Consider the following 13,197-nt stretch of genomic DNA (forward strand, 5'->3'; position numbering starts at 1 on the left):
GATTGGATGTCTGGAGAAGGTTCCCTTCTCCTTTTGGCTGGAGTGGCCTGATTACCCCAGATGAAAGTGATGAGATCCTTCGCCATTTTAAGCATTCTAGATTGAGGAGCGGAGGAGTAGTGGAATAGTCTTTTTGCTGTTTTCTTTGGAGTAGCTCTAAGTCTGGCTTAAAGAGTATCCCTCGGTGCTGTTGGTGTGTTAGCTGGAAGAGGGCGAAGGCCTTGAAGTGAATTCCGAAGTGCGAGCAGTATCCTCAGAAGCCGGTGCCTGTGTAGCGGCTCCGGACCCAACCAAGGCAGAGACAGCCGAAGGCTTGTTAGACTATGCAGTCATCTGCGGCATACAGGAATCCGAAAGGGTCTCAGTAGAGGCCTGCAAAGTAATCGAGTTGAGCATCAGGGGCTGCGAAAGAATTCCGAAGAACTGACAACTCTTTTAGTGGTGGTGTCGTCAGAAGGCTTGGCCTTATGCAGTCTGTCTCTATTCTTATCTTTACGTTTATTCGGAAGACCTGCGGTTTGCTGACTGATGGACGCCATATCGGTAATCGGAGGCAGAAGATGAAAATAACTGGCTACAAACAGAGTTCTACGATGAATAGTTCTAGTGTTAAAGTGGGCACAGAATCGACAGTGGGGTACGTCGTGATCTGGGCTTAAGCAAGTGACACAGTAAGAATGGAAGTCTCAGTGTTTTATTTTCTTTCCACAGGAGAAATAGTTATTGACTTTTTCGGACATCAGTTAGTGCAAGAAAAAGGAAGGATCCCCAACGGGGTACTTAGCTTTAGGCGTTTTCAGCTGTAGTTTGAAATCTGGAAACAGCTGACTGACACTGTTGCAAATTGCTTCTGCTACGGGCTCCACGGCAAGAAAGGCTGAGGTAATGGCGTTGCCTGCTCTCCTTTATAGCTCGGACGACCTGATGTCACCCAGCAAGAGACAGCAACCGATGCACAAAACCTGGACTCTGGTATTTGGACTGACTGAGGGCTACCACAGCATGGATGACCCAATGGTTAGGACTGCAGCAGTGAAACACGAAGAATATCCAACAGATATGCGAGCCATAGTCACATCCGTAGGTAGACTAGAAACCATGGTGGGCACTCATAGGTGTTCAGCCAAGGGTACAGGCCTAGGAATTGCTGGACTAGGGGCCTACAAAGACACCTCACCTAGGTCAGTTGACTTAAGACCTATATAGTTGGAGCTTTTTTGGTAATGTTAGGGTCCTTTGCACTTTTGGCTTTCCAATTTTTAAGAATTATGCTAGTGGATGCCAGAGTCTACAGGGGCCCTGCTGAAGCAGTAGATTGTGTCTACAACACCAGCAAGGAAGTCCCTACATGGACAGCAAGTACTTTGGCCCTATATTTGAGAGTTTTTTGTACGGAAATTTGCACAGTCAGGACAGTTAGAGAAAGTGTTGTGGCCTCAGAGAAAACAAAATGAAACTTGACTTTTATGAACATTAAATTAGTGGAGAAATTTCTCCAGTGGGTACTTATCTGACTGGAAGAAGAAGGTACTCTGGAGCCACTAGCCAAACGATGGACTGTGAATGTACTAATACATGAGAAGCACATTGGACTGCATGGCTAAAAAGAACTGAAAATGGTGCCAATGGACAACCTTCTTATACCCTTACATCCAGACATCTACGGATGCCTGTCAGTAAGAGATGAAGTAAAGACTCTGGAAAAAGGGATAGTCAAAGGCTTCTGCATAACAGGAAGACCCAAGAATCAGTATTGCAGCACTGACTATGAAGATCATCATCACACTGTATGTACATTCAAACATTATGTAGCACTTGAAAATATATCAGTTCACATTTTAATGAGAAAAGAAAGGCAGCATATTAAAAAATAGGCAGTCATAAGAAGACCAAGATACAGCTTTGCTGTGAGACTTGATCATTTTATAATCAGGTGTGAAATGCATACTTTGATGACACAGTTAACTGTAATTATGTTTGACGTATTTACATGGATGCACATGCTGAAAATCAAAAGCAGTCTAATGCAAACATCTATATGAAAGTGCAAATGTAGCAAGGATGCAACCAAGTTCTTGGCTGTAAAACTAAAATTATTCAAGCAAAGTACTTGACATATGCAACTGACAGACATTTGAAAAAAAATCAATCACAATTTAAGAAGGCAACAGTTCGCAGATGAGCAGTCAATAACTGATTGGGCCAAATGCAACTTCACTGCAGCAGAACGTTTTAATAAACTGGATCTATTTTTATACTTTTTTCATTTCTGTACATATGGGTGAGGAGGAGACCACAAACCTCTTTGAACATATCGATCATCATCAAATTAAATATGCTTAAAATCTGCTGTTTTCATACTGCTTCATACTTGTATATCTAGTCGTGTATCTGACTGTATTTAACTGCTGAATATCAGTACTGCAGTAAAAAAATACCTGTGAAGTTTGTTGCTTTTAAGAATGGAAACATTATACTAATCTTATTTAGAGATCACGAAAAAAGTACTCGGTCATCAGGTACAGTTCATGATACAATATCTGCAACATATTCACAGCACATATTGAGCTTTCAAATAAACTGTCTTTGGTCCAATTGCTGTAAATGTTTAAATACGTGCAGCAGAACCCTCAACTCTGGAAGTGGAGAATCACTTGGTTTTGTTCTCAGTTTTGCTGGCAAAGACCTTTTCATTTCTCTTCTCAAGTTTCAGTCCTTTGGCATTTTACTGGTTTGGTTTCACTACTGTACAAACAGAATGCTGAAGGCCATCACTATACAACATACAGCAACATATTGGCTTTTTCGCTCACCTATTTAAAAAAAAAAAAAAAAAAAATTGAACTTCAATGTCTATTTTCAATAACACACACAATGAAGAAACCACTGCTGACATTAGAACTTTTCTAAAGTTTTTGTTCATTCAAAAGAATACTGTGGTACTTTCACACCATTACTGTGACTATGACTTTTAAAACAGTTGCAGGAAAGCTGAACTGTAGCACAGTAGTTAGCAAATGGCAGCATAATTGTACATCAGTGAACCAAACACTGTGATCTTAATGCATTATCACATTACCAGATGATCTTCAAAGAAAGGCAGCAGCGTTAACACGTACTACAGAAAATGTAAGCAGTCCTAGCAAGAATACCGAAAACTGCACATTGACAGGTGCACCATATACTATCTAGAACAAAATAAATCACTACAGCACATATGCTTAACAGAAATTACTGCAATATTCTTTTTATAATATGCTGTATGCAGGCCAAACTGTAGCTGCAAATAGTCATTTCAAGAAAAGAAAAGCCGAAAGACACAAACAAACTTTTCAGTAGCATCAATAGCACCTTTAAACATGCTCTGATAAAATGTCTCCAGCAAAATTCAGTTTAGCTGCAAATATTTTAAACTTTTTTTTTATATGAACTATTCTGCAGTAAACAGCAGAAGTTTTTTTTGTAACTTACAACAAAGCACAACGTATAGTTCCTCTTCAGATTTTTACGTCTCTGCTTGTAACACATAACATGCAACCAATAACACAAATTAAAAATTCTTCAGTTTTTAAAACGGAATTTAATATACCATGCATTTTCCTATTTTGATTTTAATATGTCAAATGTGCTGGCAGAGCTTTACAGCAAGCCACTGCAGAAGTGCCTGAGGAATGGAAGACAAAGTCTGGCTCCTTGTACAAGGTAAGGGCAGGAAAAATCCAGAGAAATAAAAGCCTCTTAGCCTAATAGCCATGGCAAGAAAAGTAAAGGACAAGATGTGGTCTACATGGATTTCACTAAAGCTACCAATTCTATCTCACAGAGGTAGCTGCTAGGAAAAGTGGAGGGGTTGGGAATAGATTCTAGGTTGAGAATAAATTGGAATGCTGAATGGCAGGACAAAGAGGGTTGCAATGAGAGGAAAAATGTTAGGAATAAAGAACCTGACGGCCACAGAGCTGTGGAGGTTGTCTCAGGTCCAGTATTCTTCAGCATGCTCATTTCACACATATCAAAAGGAAACCTCTTTTCTCATGACAGAAACTTGGATGCAACAATGGATGACTGATGATGAACCTGTAAAGGAATAAGCAATGATATGATGAGACCACTGACAACCAAGGATTATTTATGTATACAGGCATGATGCACACACTTGCCAAGTGGGCAGAAAGGAGGCAGTTGAGATTCAATGCAGACAAATGCAATGCATGGCAACATGGGTACAGCAACCTTTATGTGAAGCATCAGTTGCAGGACATGGAACCAATAGTAATAAAGTAGGAAAAGGATTGTTTGTGTTGAGCACACTGACTGGACCACCAAGAGAAAAGTGAGACTGTAGGGGCAGCAGCAAATAGAACGCTGGGAAGCATCCTTACAGAGACAGACTCCAGAAGCAATGTAGGTCAGGCTAGGTCACAGTTTTACAACTGTGTGCAGTTCTCATGGTCATACTCAAAAAGGGACTCAATCTGCCTAACTGGGTCAAGAGGAAAACCACTGTAAGTATGCACAGAATGGAGGGGAAAGCATACAACTAGAACTAATCTTCCTAAAAAACATAAAAAAATAGAAGGAAGACATTAAAAAGGCATAAAAGATTTCAACAGGGAGATATGAAAGTGTCATTCTGAATCAGTAGAAAGTGTGTGTGTGTGTGTGTGTGTGTGGGGGGGGGTCATAGGAAGCAGACTGCAGAAATCAACTACTCCCTGGATGTGCAATCCTCAGAGGTAATCAGGAGTGGGTGGAAAAAAGGGATAGGAAGTAAAATATCAAACTCAGTCAAGTGGCATATACAGTCAAGTAAGTGCAATGTAATGCTAGCACAAAAAGTTGTAGGCTTCCTGTGTGTTTACATAACAGAGGCGACAGGGGTAAAAAGGTCTGGAAGTGACCCATCACATAAGCAGTGGCCTAAATCAACGTGTGGGATGTTTCTGCCCCCCTTAAAAAAAACGTGGCAAACAATAGTCATCAGCTGCCACCAGTGATTGTCCTCATTCACCAGACGTACCAGGCTCTCCAAACCGCATTGGACTTGCTTCATGGACTCCCACATTGCTAGGTGCCTCGAGAAACGTCCCCCGACTGCCTCCAGAGTGGAGCAGCCGGGTAACCCCTCACGGGTTCTGCGTGGGCCTCTCAGAGAAAGGTTCTCTGGACCCAAAGTTCCTGGGACCCCCTCTACCTCTAGGGCGACGTCCTCCCTGTCCTCCTCTGTCACGAGAGGACTGGTTGTCCAGAGCAGACTGGGATTGATGCGATTTCCGGAACCACATCTTCTTCTGACCCTTTTGGTTCTTGGTAAAGGACCTCTGGGGAGCAGAGAAGTGGACTCCGACGGCAGACAACGTCTTCCCATCTTTCTCGCTCTGGACAAGGGTGTCGCGAATGGTTTTGCCAAACAGTGCAGAACCATCAAAAGGGGCATTCGCAAATGACGCCTTAAAGGGTTCCGAGAAGTCACAATGTCGGAGCCAGGCTTGCCTCCTCATGACCAGCCCGACTCCGCCTGCTCTAGTGGCTCCCTCAGTGGCGTGAGACAAGAGCCGCATAGAGGTGTTGGAAATAGAACGTAGGGTGGACATTCGGGAGGAGTACAGTTGCTTGTCCCCTTCCGACATGGACCCCAGGGGGGAGGCAGCGTATTCTTTGATTAGATCCCGCTGCATACGAATGACGTGTGCCATATAGTTCATGGCCCTCAAAGAGAAGGTCGCTGAACTGAAGGCCCACTTCCCAAGGCGGTCCATTGCGCGAGACTCCTTGCTCGGCGGATGAACCGTGGGGCTCTCCAGAGCCAACTCTCTCTTGGTGGCTGCCGCCACCAACATGGCATCCACAGGGGGACCTCTGCTCCAATGGGTTCTCTCTGACGGGGGGCTCAAAATTTTGTCCGGGCGCTTGGGAACAGGCTCTACAGTGTCCGGCTCCCTCCAAGCCCTAGTGGCTATAAGATCCACTAAGGGGTCGGGGGGAGGGGACACCCAAGAGGTAGATGGCCCTGCCTCGAACGCCGCTAGGAATACGGACTCATCGGAGGAAGCCTTGGGGGCAGACCCCCCCCCCGATTCTTAGCATTTCCATGATGTCTCCAAAGGAGACATCCTCGGGGGGTGACCTTGGGAAGCCTTCCCCTTCATCCAAGTCCGTATCCTCAGTGAGGGACTCAGGGGAGTCCACATGCCTCATTTTGCACTTCGACTTGCGAGGAACCACCTCGGGGGGGAGGGGGGCTGTCCGAGGAGTCCTCACCAGCAATATCCTGTTCCAATGGAACACCTAGAGGCGCTGAAGCAGGCTGCCCCGAAGGCCGGGTGAGGGGAGCCAGGACCAGCTGAGAGGGAGTGCAGGGGGGAGCCGAAGCCAGGACCGGGGGCCTGGATGCACTCAACAGCACCCTCTCCACCACCTCGAAAGCCGAGGGGGAGCCACTCTCTGACGGATCCAAGACCCGACTCCCACTCGGAACCGAGGCGGGGATCGGATCCGTAGCCGAGACTATCGGATCCGAAGGACCCGCGCGCTCCGACCGGGATGGGGCCAAGAGCACACAGAGTCCCTCTGATCCAAAGCTCGGTCCACGGCTCCGACAAACTCGAGGGAATAGTCGGAGCCGAAGTGCCCAGCACTGTCGGCTCCGACCCACCCCCGGATCCAACGAGGCTCGGCTCCGACAGCTCCGAACCCGGGAGGCGGGTCAGAGAAGGAGCTATAGGAGCGAAAAAAGGGGTCGAGCTCCCCCCCCCCAGAGAGGGGGGGGAGGCAAGAGCACTCCCATCGGCATCTGGGCCTGGATGAACCTCCTCATCATCCGGTCCATGTCCGCGTCAGACATACTGAATGTGGACCTCGAGGAGGCCACCGAGGCAGGCCTGGAGTGCCGCCTCGATGACCTCGACGGGGACCGGGTCACCTCCTCCTTGGGTCCCGGGGAGAAACAAGGGGATCGGATCCGAGGAGGAGGTGAACCAGAAACCCTGGAGGGAGAAACACGCTTGGCAGGTGGGGCCGAGGAGGAGTCTTCGGCCCGCCGCTTAAGGTGCTTCTCCCTCCGCTTCTCTTTCCTGGCCTCCCTCACCTCCGAAGCCACAGTGGGAGGTTGAGTCCAGGTCGGAGGGAGGGGGGCAGAAGTGGCCATTACCGAGGACTGGGTAACTGTCACAGAAGCACCTGAGGCCGGAGCTGGGTCTGGGGGTAAAAGGCCCGCCAGAACCAGCTTCTACCTCCGATCCTTAAGTGCCCTGGGGTTGAACACAGTGCAAATCGCGCAACCCGAAGAGAGGTGTTCAACCCCAAGGCACCCTACCGAGTGTGGCCATCAGCCAGTGAAAGCTTGTGACCACACTCGGTGCATTTCGAAAAAATGGCTTTAGGGGCCTCCGACATAACTAAAGTAAAACACACTCACTAGGCCCCTACACTCTACACACACACACACTGCGACCAGCGAGGGTAGGGAGGAAAAATTAAATTAAAATTTAAGCTAATTTAAGCAAAAAAGTAAGAGAAAACCTAAACACGCACACACACAGACACTCGATTAAGAAATATAAGAGAGAGATGAAAACTGTTTTTCTCACAGAATCACCAAGAGCTCTGGAATAGTACAGTTGTGTACACCTACCATAAATGTAGATGTTCGAGTGTCTTCACTGTTGCAGTCATGACTGTGGGGTTCTCCCCTGCCGGCAAGCAGCCCTTGGTCGGCCAGAATCCCAAAGTCTGGGTCCGGCGTCGGCTGTTCAACCATACTCCCTGACGTCAGAGTGCCAGGAGTACAAAGCTGACAGCCGACGCCATCTTCTCCAGTTTTTCTTGCCCCAGATGTCAGAGTCCCAAAATGAAAATGTCCCATAACCTTTGCAAATACACCTCAGAAGAATGGTGAAAAAAGGAAATACACAAAAGTAAAAATAAGAGGGGACAGGAGGGAGGGAAACCCAGACTGCAACAGTGAAGACACTCGAACATCTACATTTATGATAGGTGTACACAACTGTACTATGTTCATCGTATTTCACTGTTGCAGTCATGACTGTAGGGTAGAATCCCAAAGCTGAAAGAAAGGGAGGTGGTCATAAAGAGGAAGGGGTGGCTAAAAGGCCCTGCAAGACTGCAGAGGCAAAGCCTGCCCTAGACTTAGAGTAGAGAGGTAGATTGTAGTGCTTAGAAAAAGTATGCACTGAACTCCAAGTCGCAGCTTCCAAAATGTCTTTGGTAGGAACTCCCCTGAGGAAAGCCACAGAAGTGGCAGCAGCTCTGGTGGAATGAGTCAGTATACTCCCCGGGATTTGCTTTCCATGGTGAGAATAACAAAATCTGATTCCATGAGCAATCCATTTAGAAATGGTCTGTTTTGAAATGGCTTTACCTTGGGAACTTGAAGCATAAGAAACAAACAATTGTTCTGATTTTCTGATGTCCTTGGTTCTGTTCAGGTAAAAACGTAGTTGTCTGTGTACATCCAAAGAATGTAAGATCCTTTCCCCTTTATTTTGAGGAGTGGAAAAAGGTTGGCAAGTGGATAGTTTGATTTAAAGCCACTTTGGAAACCACCTTAGGCATGAAGGTAGGATTAGTCCTCAAAGATACCCTGACTTGATGAAAAATAATATAAGGTTCCACAGCCATAAGAGCTTGTAACTCTGAAACTCTCCTGGCAGAGGTTAGGGCTAACAGGATAGCTGTCTTCCAAGATAAAAATTTGATGTCAGAAGAGGCAGCAGGCTCAAAAGGAGGCAAGGTTAGTTTTTCCAAAACATAATTGAGATCCCAAGCAGGAATGGGAGGAGATCTAGGAGGTCTTAAGTTCTTAGCTCCTCTGAGAAACTGTCTCATGAGCTGATGGGAAAAGATGGGAGGGTCTGTATTATAATGAGCAGAAATAGCAGAGGCATGAATCTTAATGGAAGAGAAAGAGAGACCCTTATGTAAGAGATCTGTCAAGTAAAGTTAAATTAAAGTAATGTTAGGAAGAAGATGATCAGAATCCTGAGCCTGCATCCAGGAACAAAATCTTTTCCATTTTCCTGCATAAGATTTTCTAGTGCTAGGACGTCTGGCTTCTAAAATGACATCCATAACCTGCTTGGGTAGAAAAGAAGAAATCAAAGGCCCTGGATTAACCAGGCCGCCAGGCTGAGAGTTCTGACATGGAGTGTAGAACCTGACCCTGATGTTGGGACAGAAGGTTCGGAGACTGAGGTAAAACCCAAGGGGGCTCCAGGCATAGGTTTTTTAGAGTTGGATACCAAAACTGCCGAGGCCAATTTGGAGCCAGCAAGATTATCATCTTGGGCTTGTCCTGTTTTAGGTTCATAGGTTCATACTAGGCTATTTGCCCTAGGGCATTTATAAGCCTAGCCAGAGTGTGTATGGCTTTAGCCACCCATTTTAAATTAATTTTGCTATGCCCTTTTTCGAGGTTAGTATACTGCGCTTCTGTCTAACAGTAACACAGAAGTGATACCCGGGATAAACCTACGATCTCCCATCCACTCATCAAGATTCCTCTTGAAGAGAGTCAATGAGGGACTCTGCCTAACCTGGACTGGGATTTTATTCCAGAGTGAAGGGAGCCTCTGGGTTATGAATCTGTCCCTCCAGCATGTCCTATTTATTTCAGTGCTGAGGTTTAAGTCCCTCGAGCGTGGCTCGATGGGATTTGGATTTTCTGAGGTGCAGCATGTCCATTAATTCCGGGTTGGACATGGCTTTATAAGTCAGGCACAGATCGCCTCTGAGCAGGCGGTATGCCACTGAGTAGAGCTGGAGTTTCTTTAACCGGGCAGCATACGGCATCTGTTTGAGCCCCTTGATCCTCTTGGTGAGGTACTTTTGGGGTCTTTCCAGTTGTTGCAGGTGTCTGGTAAGGTACATCCCAAAAGGGCATTGTACTCAATTAAGGGCCTGATGAGGGATGAGTAAAGAGGCACGATGACCTCCCTGATCTAGATGTGAATCCCTTCATGATTAGGTGGGCTATATAAAATGTTTTTCTAACCACTTTGGCCACGTGGTTGTCAAATGAGAGATTGCTATCAACTTGGGTCCCCAGGTCCCTAATTACTTCTTCTGTACTTAATGGATTACCACCTATGTGGTAATTTGGGGGCACTTTGTTTTTGCCAAAGGGGATGACTATACACGTTTTGGCATTTAGCTTGAGGCCATGGCTCTGGCACCAGTTGTCTGTTTCTATGAGGCCCTTTTGGAGGATGCTTGTGTCAGCTGGAGAGTCTATTATGGTGTCCAGTTTGCAGTCATCTGCGAACTTGGTCAGCCACAGTCCTTCCATGTTGGCCTGTACCTCCGAGAAATATATACCGAACAAGAGAGGTCCCAAGACTGAGCCTTGTGGGACGCCACTTGTAACTGGTTTGGAGTCTGACATGGCTCCAGCTATTCTAACCATGTGGGTTTTGTCCTTGAGCCAGTTTGCAACCCATCTAGTGACATAGGGGTTTATATTTAAGCTGGTGAGCTTATCTATAATGCCCGAGTGGGGTATTGTATCGAAGGTTTTTGTGAGGTCCAGGTAGGCTGTGTGGACCACCTTCCCCTTGTCAATGGCCTTGGTGACTGTTTCAAAGAAATTGACCAGGTTTAAGAGGCAGGATCTGCCCTTAAAGCCGAACTGGGTAGGTCCCCAATATCTTTATTTATAAGGTCCATGATGATCCTTTCCATAGCTTTGCAGACCAAGCTAGTGAGACTTATGGGGCGATAGTTTCCAGGATCCGTTGAGGCACCACCTTTGTGGAGAGGGACCACTGTTGCTGTATGCCACTCTTTGGGTACATATCCTGTAGTAAGGCTGAGACTGAACAGTAGTTTTAGGTTTGGGTTTAGCTCTTCTTGGAGTTCATGTAGGACGCAGCCCGGGACACCGTCTGGTCCCACTGATGCTGTGTTTCTTACTTTGGAGAGGGCAGCTCTTACCTGAGCATCTGAGATGTCAGGGGGGCAGCACTCTGCTGGGATAGATATTAGCCCTTTTGGTGGAGTGGGGGAGGAGAAGTTTGCGCTGAACCTGTCAGCTAAGATGTTGGCAATGTCTGTGGGTTCGGTGTATTTTTTGTCATTTTGGACTAATTCTGAGCATATCTGGGAATTCCCACCCAGGTTCCTAACATAACTAAAGAAAGCCTTGTGATTATCCTTAGTGTCCTGTGCAATTTTTCTCTCGAAGCTGGCCTTAGACGATTTTATGAGTGCCCGTAGTTTTTTGCTAATACTGATCAGAGATGCCTTCCCTTTTTGGGATTTTGCTCCTTCATGTAGTAGCTTCCTCCTCCTATTGTATAGTTTGTTTATGGCTGGGGTCCACCAGACAGGACGTCTGCCTTTGGAGGATTGGGTCTTGGTTTTATTTGGGATTGCATGATCCATGCATTCCTGAAGGTGTTCATAGAATGCGTTTATAAAGGATTTTGTGGTCTGGGCCGTATTATCCAGAGGCCCGGGGGCTTTGAAGGATTCCACCTCGGTTTTGAGGAGTGTGAAATTTGCTTTAGAGAAGTTTTTCACTGTGGTTTTCTGGGCATGGGGTGGGGTCGGGATGTGAATATCCAGTGAGATTACTTTATGGTCTGATCTTACCAGTGAGGGATACACTTCTGGTCTGGAGCATAGAGTCCCCATGTTGGTGATGATCAGGTCCAGTATGTTTTCCCCTCTTGTGGGAGTGGTAACAAGTTGTTCCATAGCATTTGAGTTTATAAATTCTAGGAACCTTTGGGCTAGGGTGTTGGAGCTAGAGTAATGCTCCCAGTCTATGGTTGGGTAGTTGAAGTCACCCAATATAATGGTGTTTGGAGAGACCTTCATATTTTCCAGTGTTCTCAGGAAGGCCGAGTGGGGTTCCTGGGTTTGGGAGGGTGGTCTGTAGCAGGCTATAAACTGGAAGGCAGTTTTACCCACTGTTAGTTGCACATGGATAGTCTCTGATGCTTCATGCTGTGCCACCAACCTGGAGGTGTGGGTATCTTTGACGAATATTGATACTCCCCTCCTTTTGTGGTTCGGTCCAAGTTTTGGGGCGAAAAGCATGGTATGAGGTATAACCTGGTAGTGCTGGGGTGCTCTCGAGAGCCTTGAACCAGGTTTCTGTTACTGCACAGATATCGATGTTCTCCATGCTAAGGAGAGTTTAGAGTCGTGCATCTTGAGGTTTAGACTTCTGGCATTGAGTAGCATTACTCAGTTTCTTATCCCTTGTGATACCTATGGAGGTGGGTTTGTCTTTTGAGCCTTGCCTAAAAAGGCACTATGGGGGTAGCAAGAGCCTTTACCAATATCCGAAAGCCCAGGGTGACAGGTGCAAGCCGTCCCTAGCGAAGCATCGTGGCTTGTCGAGCATGTCATCCCAGGCTGACAGGCATTGGATCCCCTTTGAATGACACCAATACTTAAGCCAATTGTTGAAATTGATAATCTTGTCTTCATACTGTGGCATCATTCTTGGTGAGGGTAAGATGCTACTCAAGGTCAGGGTCATACCGGCCTGGGCTACATACCCAGAGAGCTCCTCTATGTCTCTTTTCATGTAGTCCAGGGAGGTACGTCTCAGGTCATTCACACCAGCATGGACAATGACTGAGTCATATTTGTACTTGCCTTGGAGTGACCTGAGTGCTTGTGTTATGTGGCGGATCCTAGCATCCGATAGGCAGCTCACCGTGACCTTCTCCTTGTTCAGCCTGGTGAGCGGGACGTCAGTGTGCCTGATGATAGAGTCACCTATTACAAGTGTATCAGGTGTGTTGTTTAGCCTTAAGGGCTGTGACTGTTCGGCACACTGGCTTTGTGAGCTATGTGTTGCATGTGTTTTGTTTTGGGTTTTGTTTTATCTTCAATAAAACCCGTGGAAGAAGAGGAAGAGGCGGAAAGGCATATCCCGAGAGGTTCCTCCAACTGAATGACAAGGCATCCACTTTCCAAGCTTCTCTGTGGAAAGTCCTGGTGCAAAAATTCTGTAATGACTGAGATGGGATGCAAAGAGGTCTGTGTGAGGACATCCCCAGACTGCTGTTATCATCCTGAATATTTTGGTGTTCAGCATCCACTCGTGTGGATCCGAAAGGTTTCTGCTCAGACTGTCTGCCAGGAAGTTTTGTTTCCCTGGTAGAAACTGAGCTTGAAGATCCAGATTGCAAGCTAGAGCTGTGTTCCATAGATCCATGGCTA

At 46.4% G+C, this 13,197-nt stretch overlaps 1 protein-coding gene across 1 annotated transcript in view; it reads right to left on the bottom strand.

The window, feature by feature from the left end:
- Positions 1 to 1,824: 1,824 nt before the first annotated feature.
- The window catches only part of TMEM167A (transmembrane protein 167A), a 362,271-nt gene continuing 350,898 nt past the window's right edge, over positions 1,825 to 13,197 (bottom strand). Inside the window, exon 4 of the mRNA XM_044064258.1 lies at positions 1,825 to 2,813. Coding sequence (XP_043920193.1) covers positions 2,743 to 2,813 — 71 coding nt within the window. The 3' untranslated portion in view covers positions 1,825 to 2,742. The remainder of the gene's footprint in view (positions 2,814 to 13,197) is intronic.

Source organism: Protopterus annectens, chromosome 2.part2 (assembly GCF_019279795.1).
Source record: "Protopterus annectens isolate FY-2018-M chromosome 2.part2, PAN1.0, whole genome shotgun sequence".
Lineage (NCBI taxonomy): Eukaryota > Metazoa > Chordata > Ceratodontiformes > Protopteridae > Protopterus > Protopterus annectens.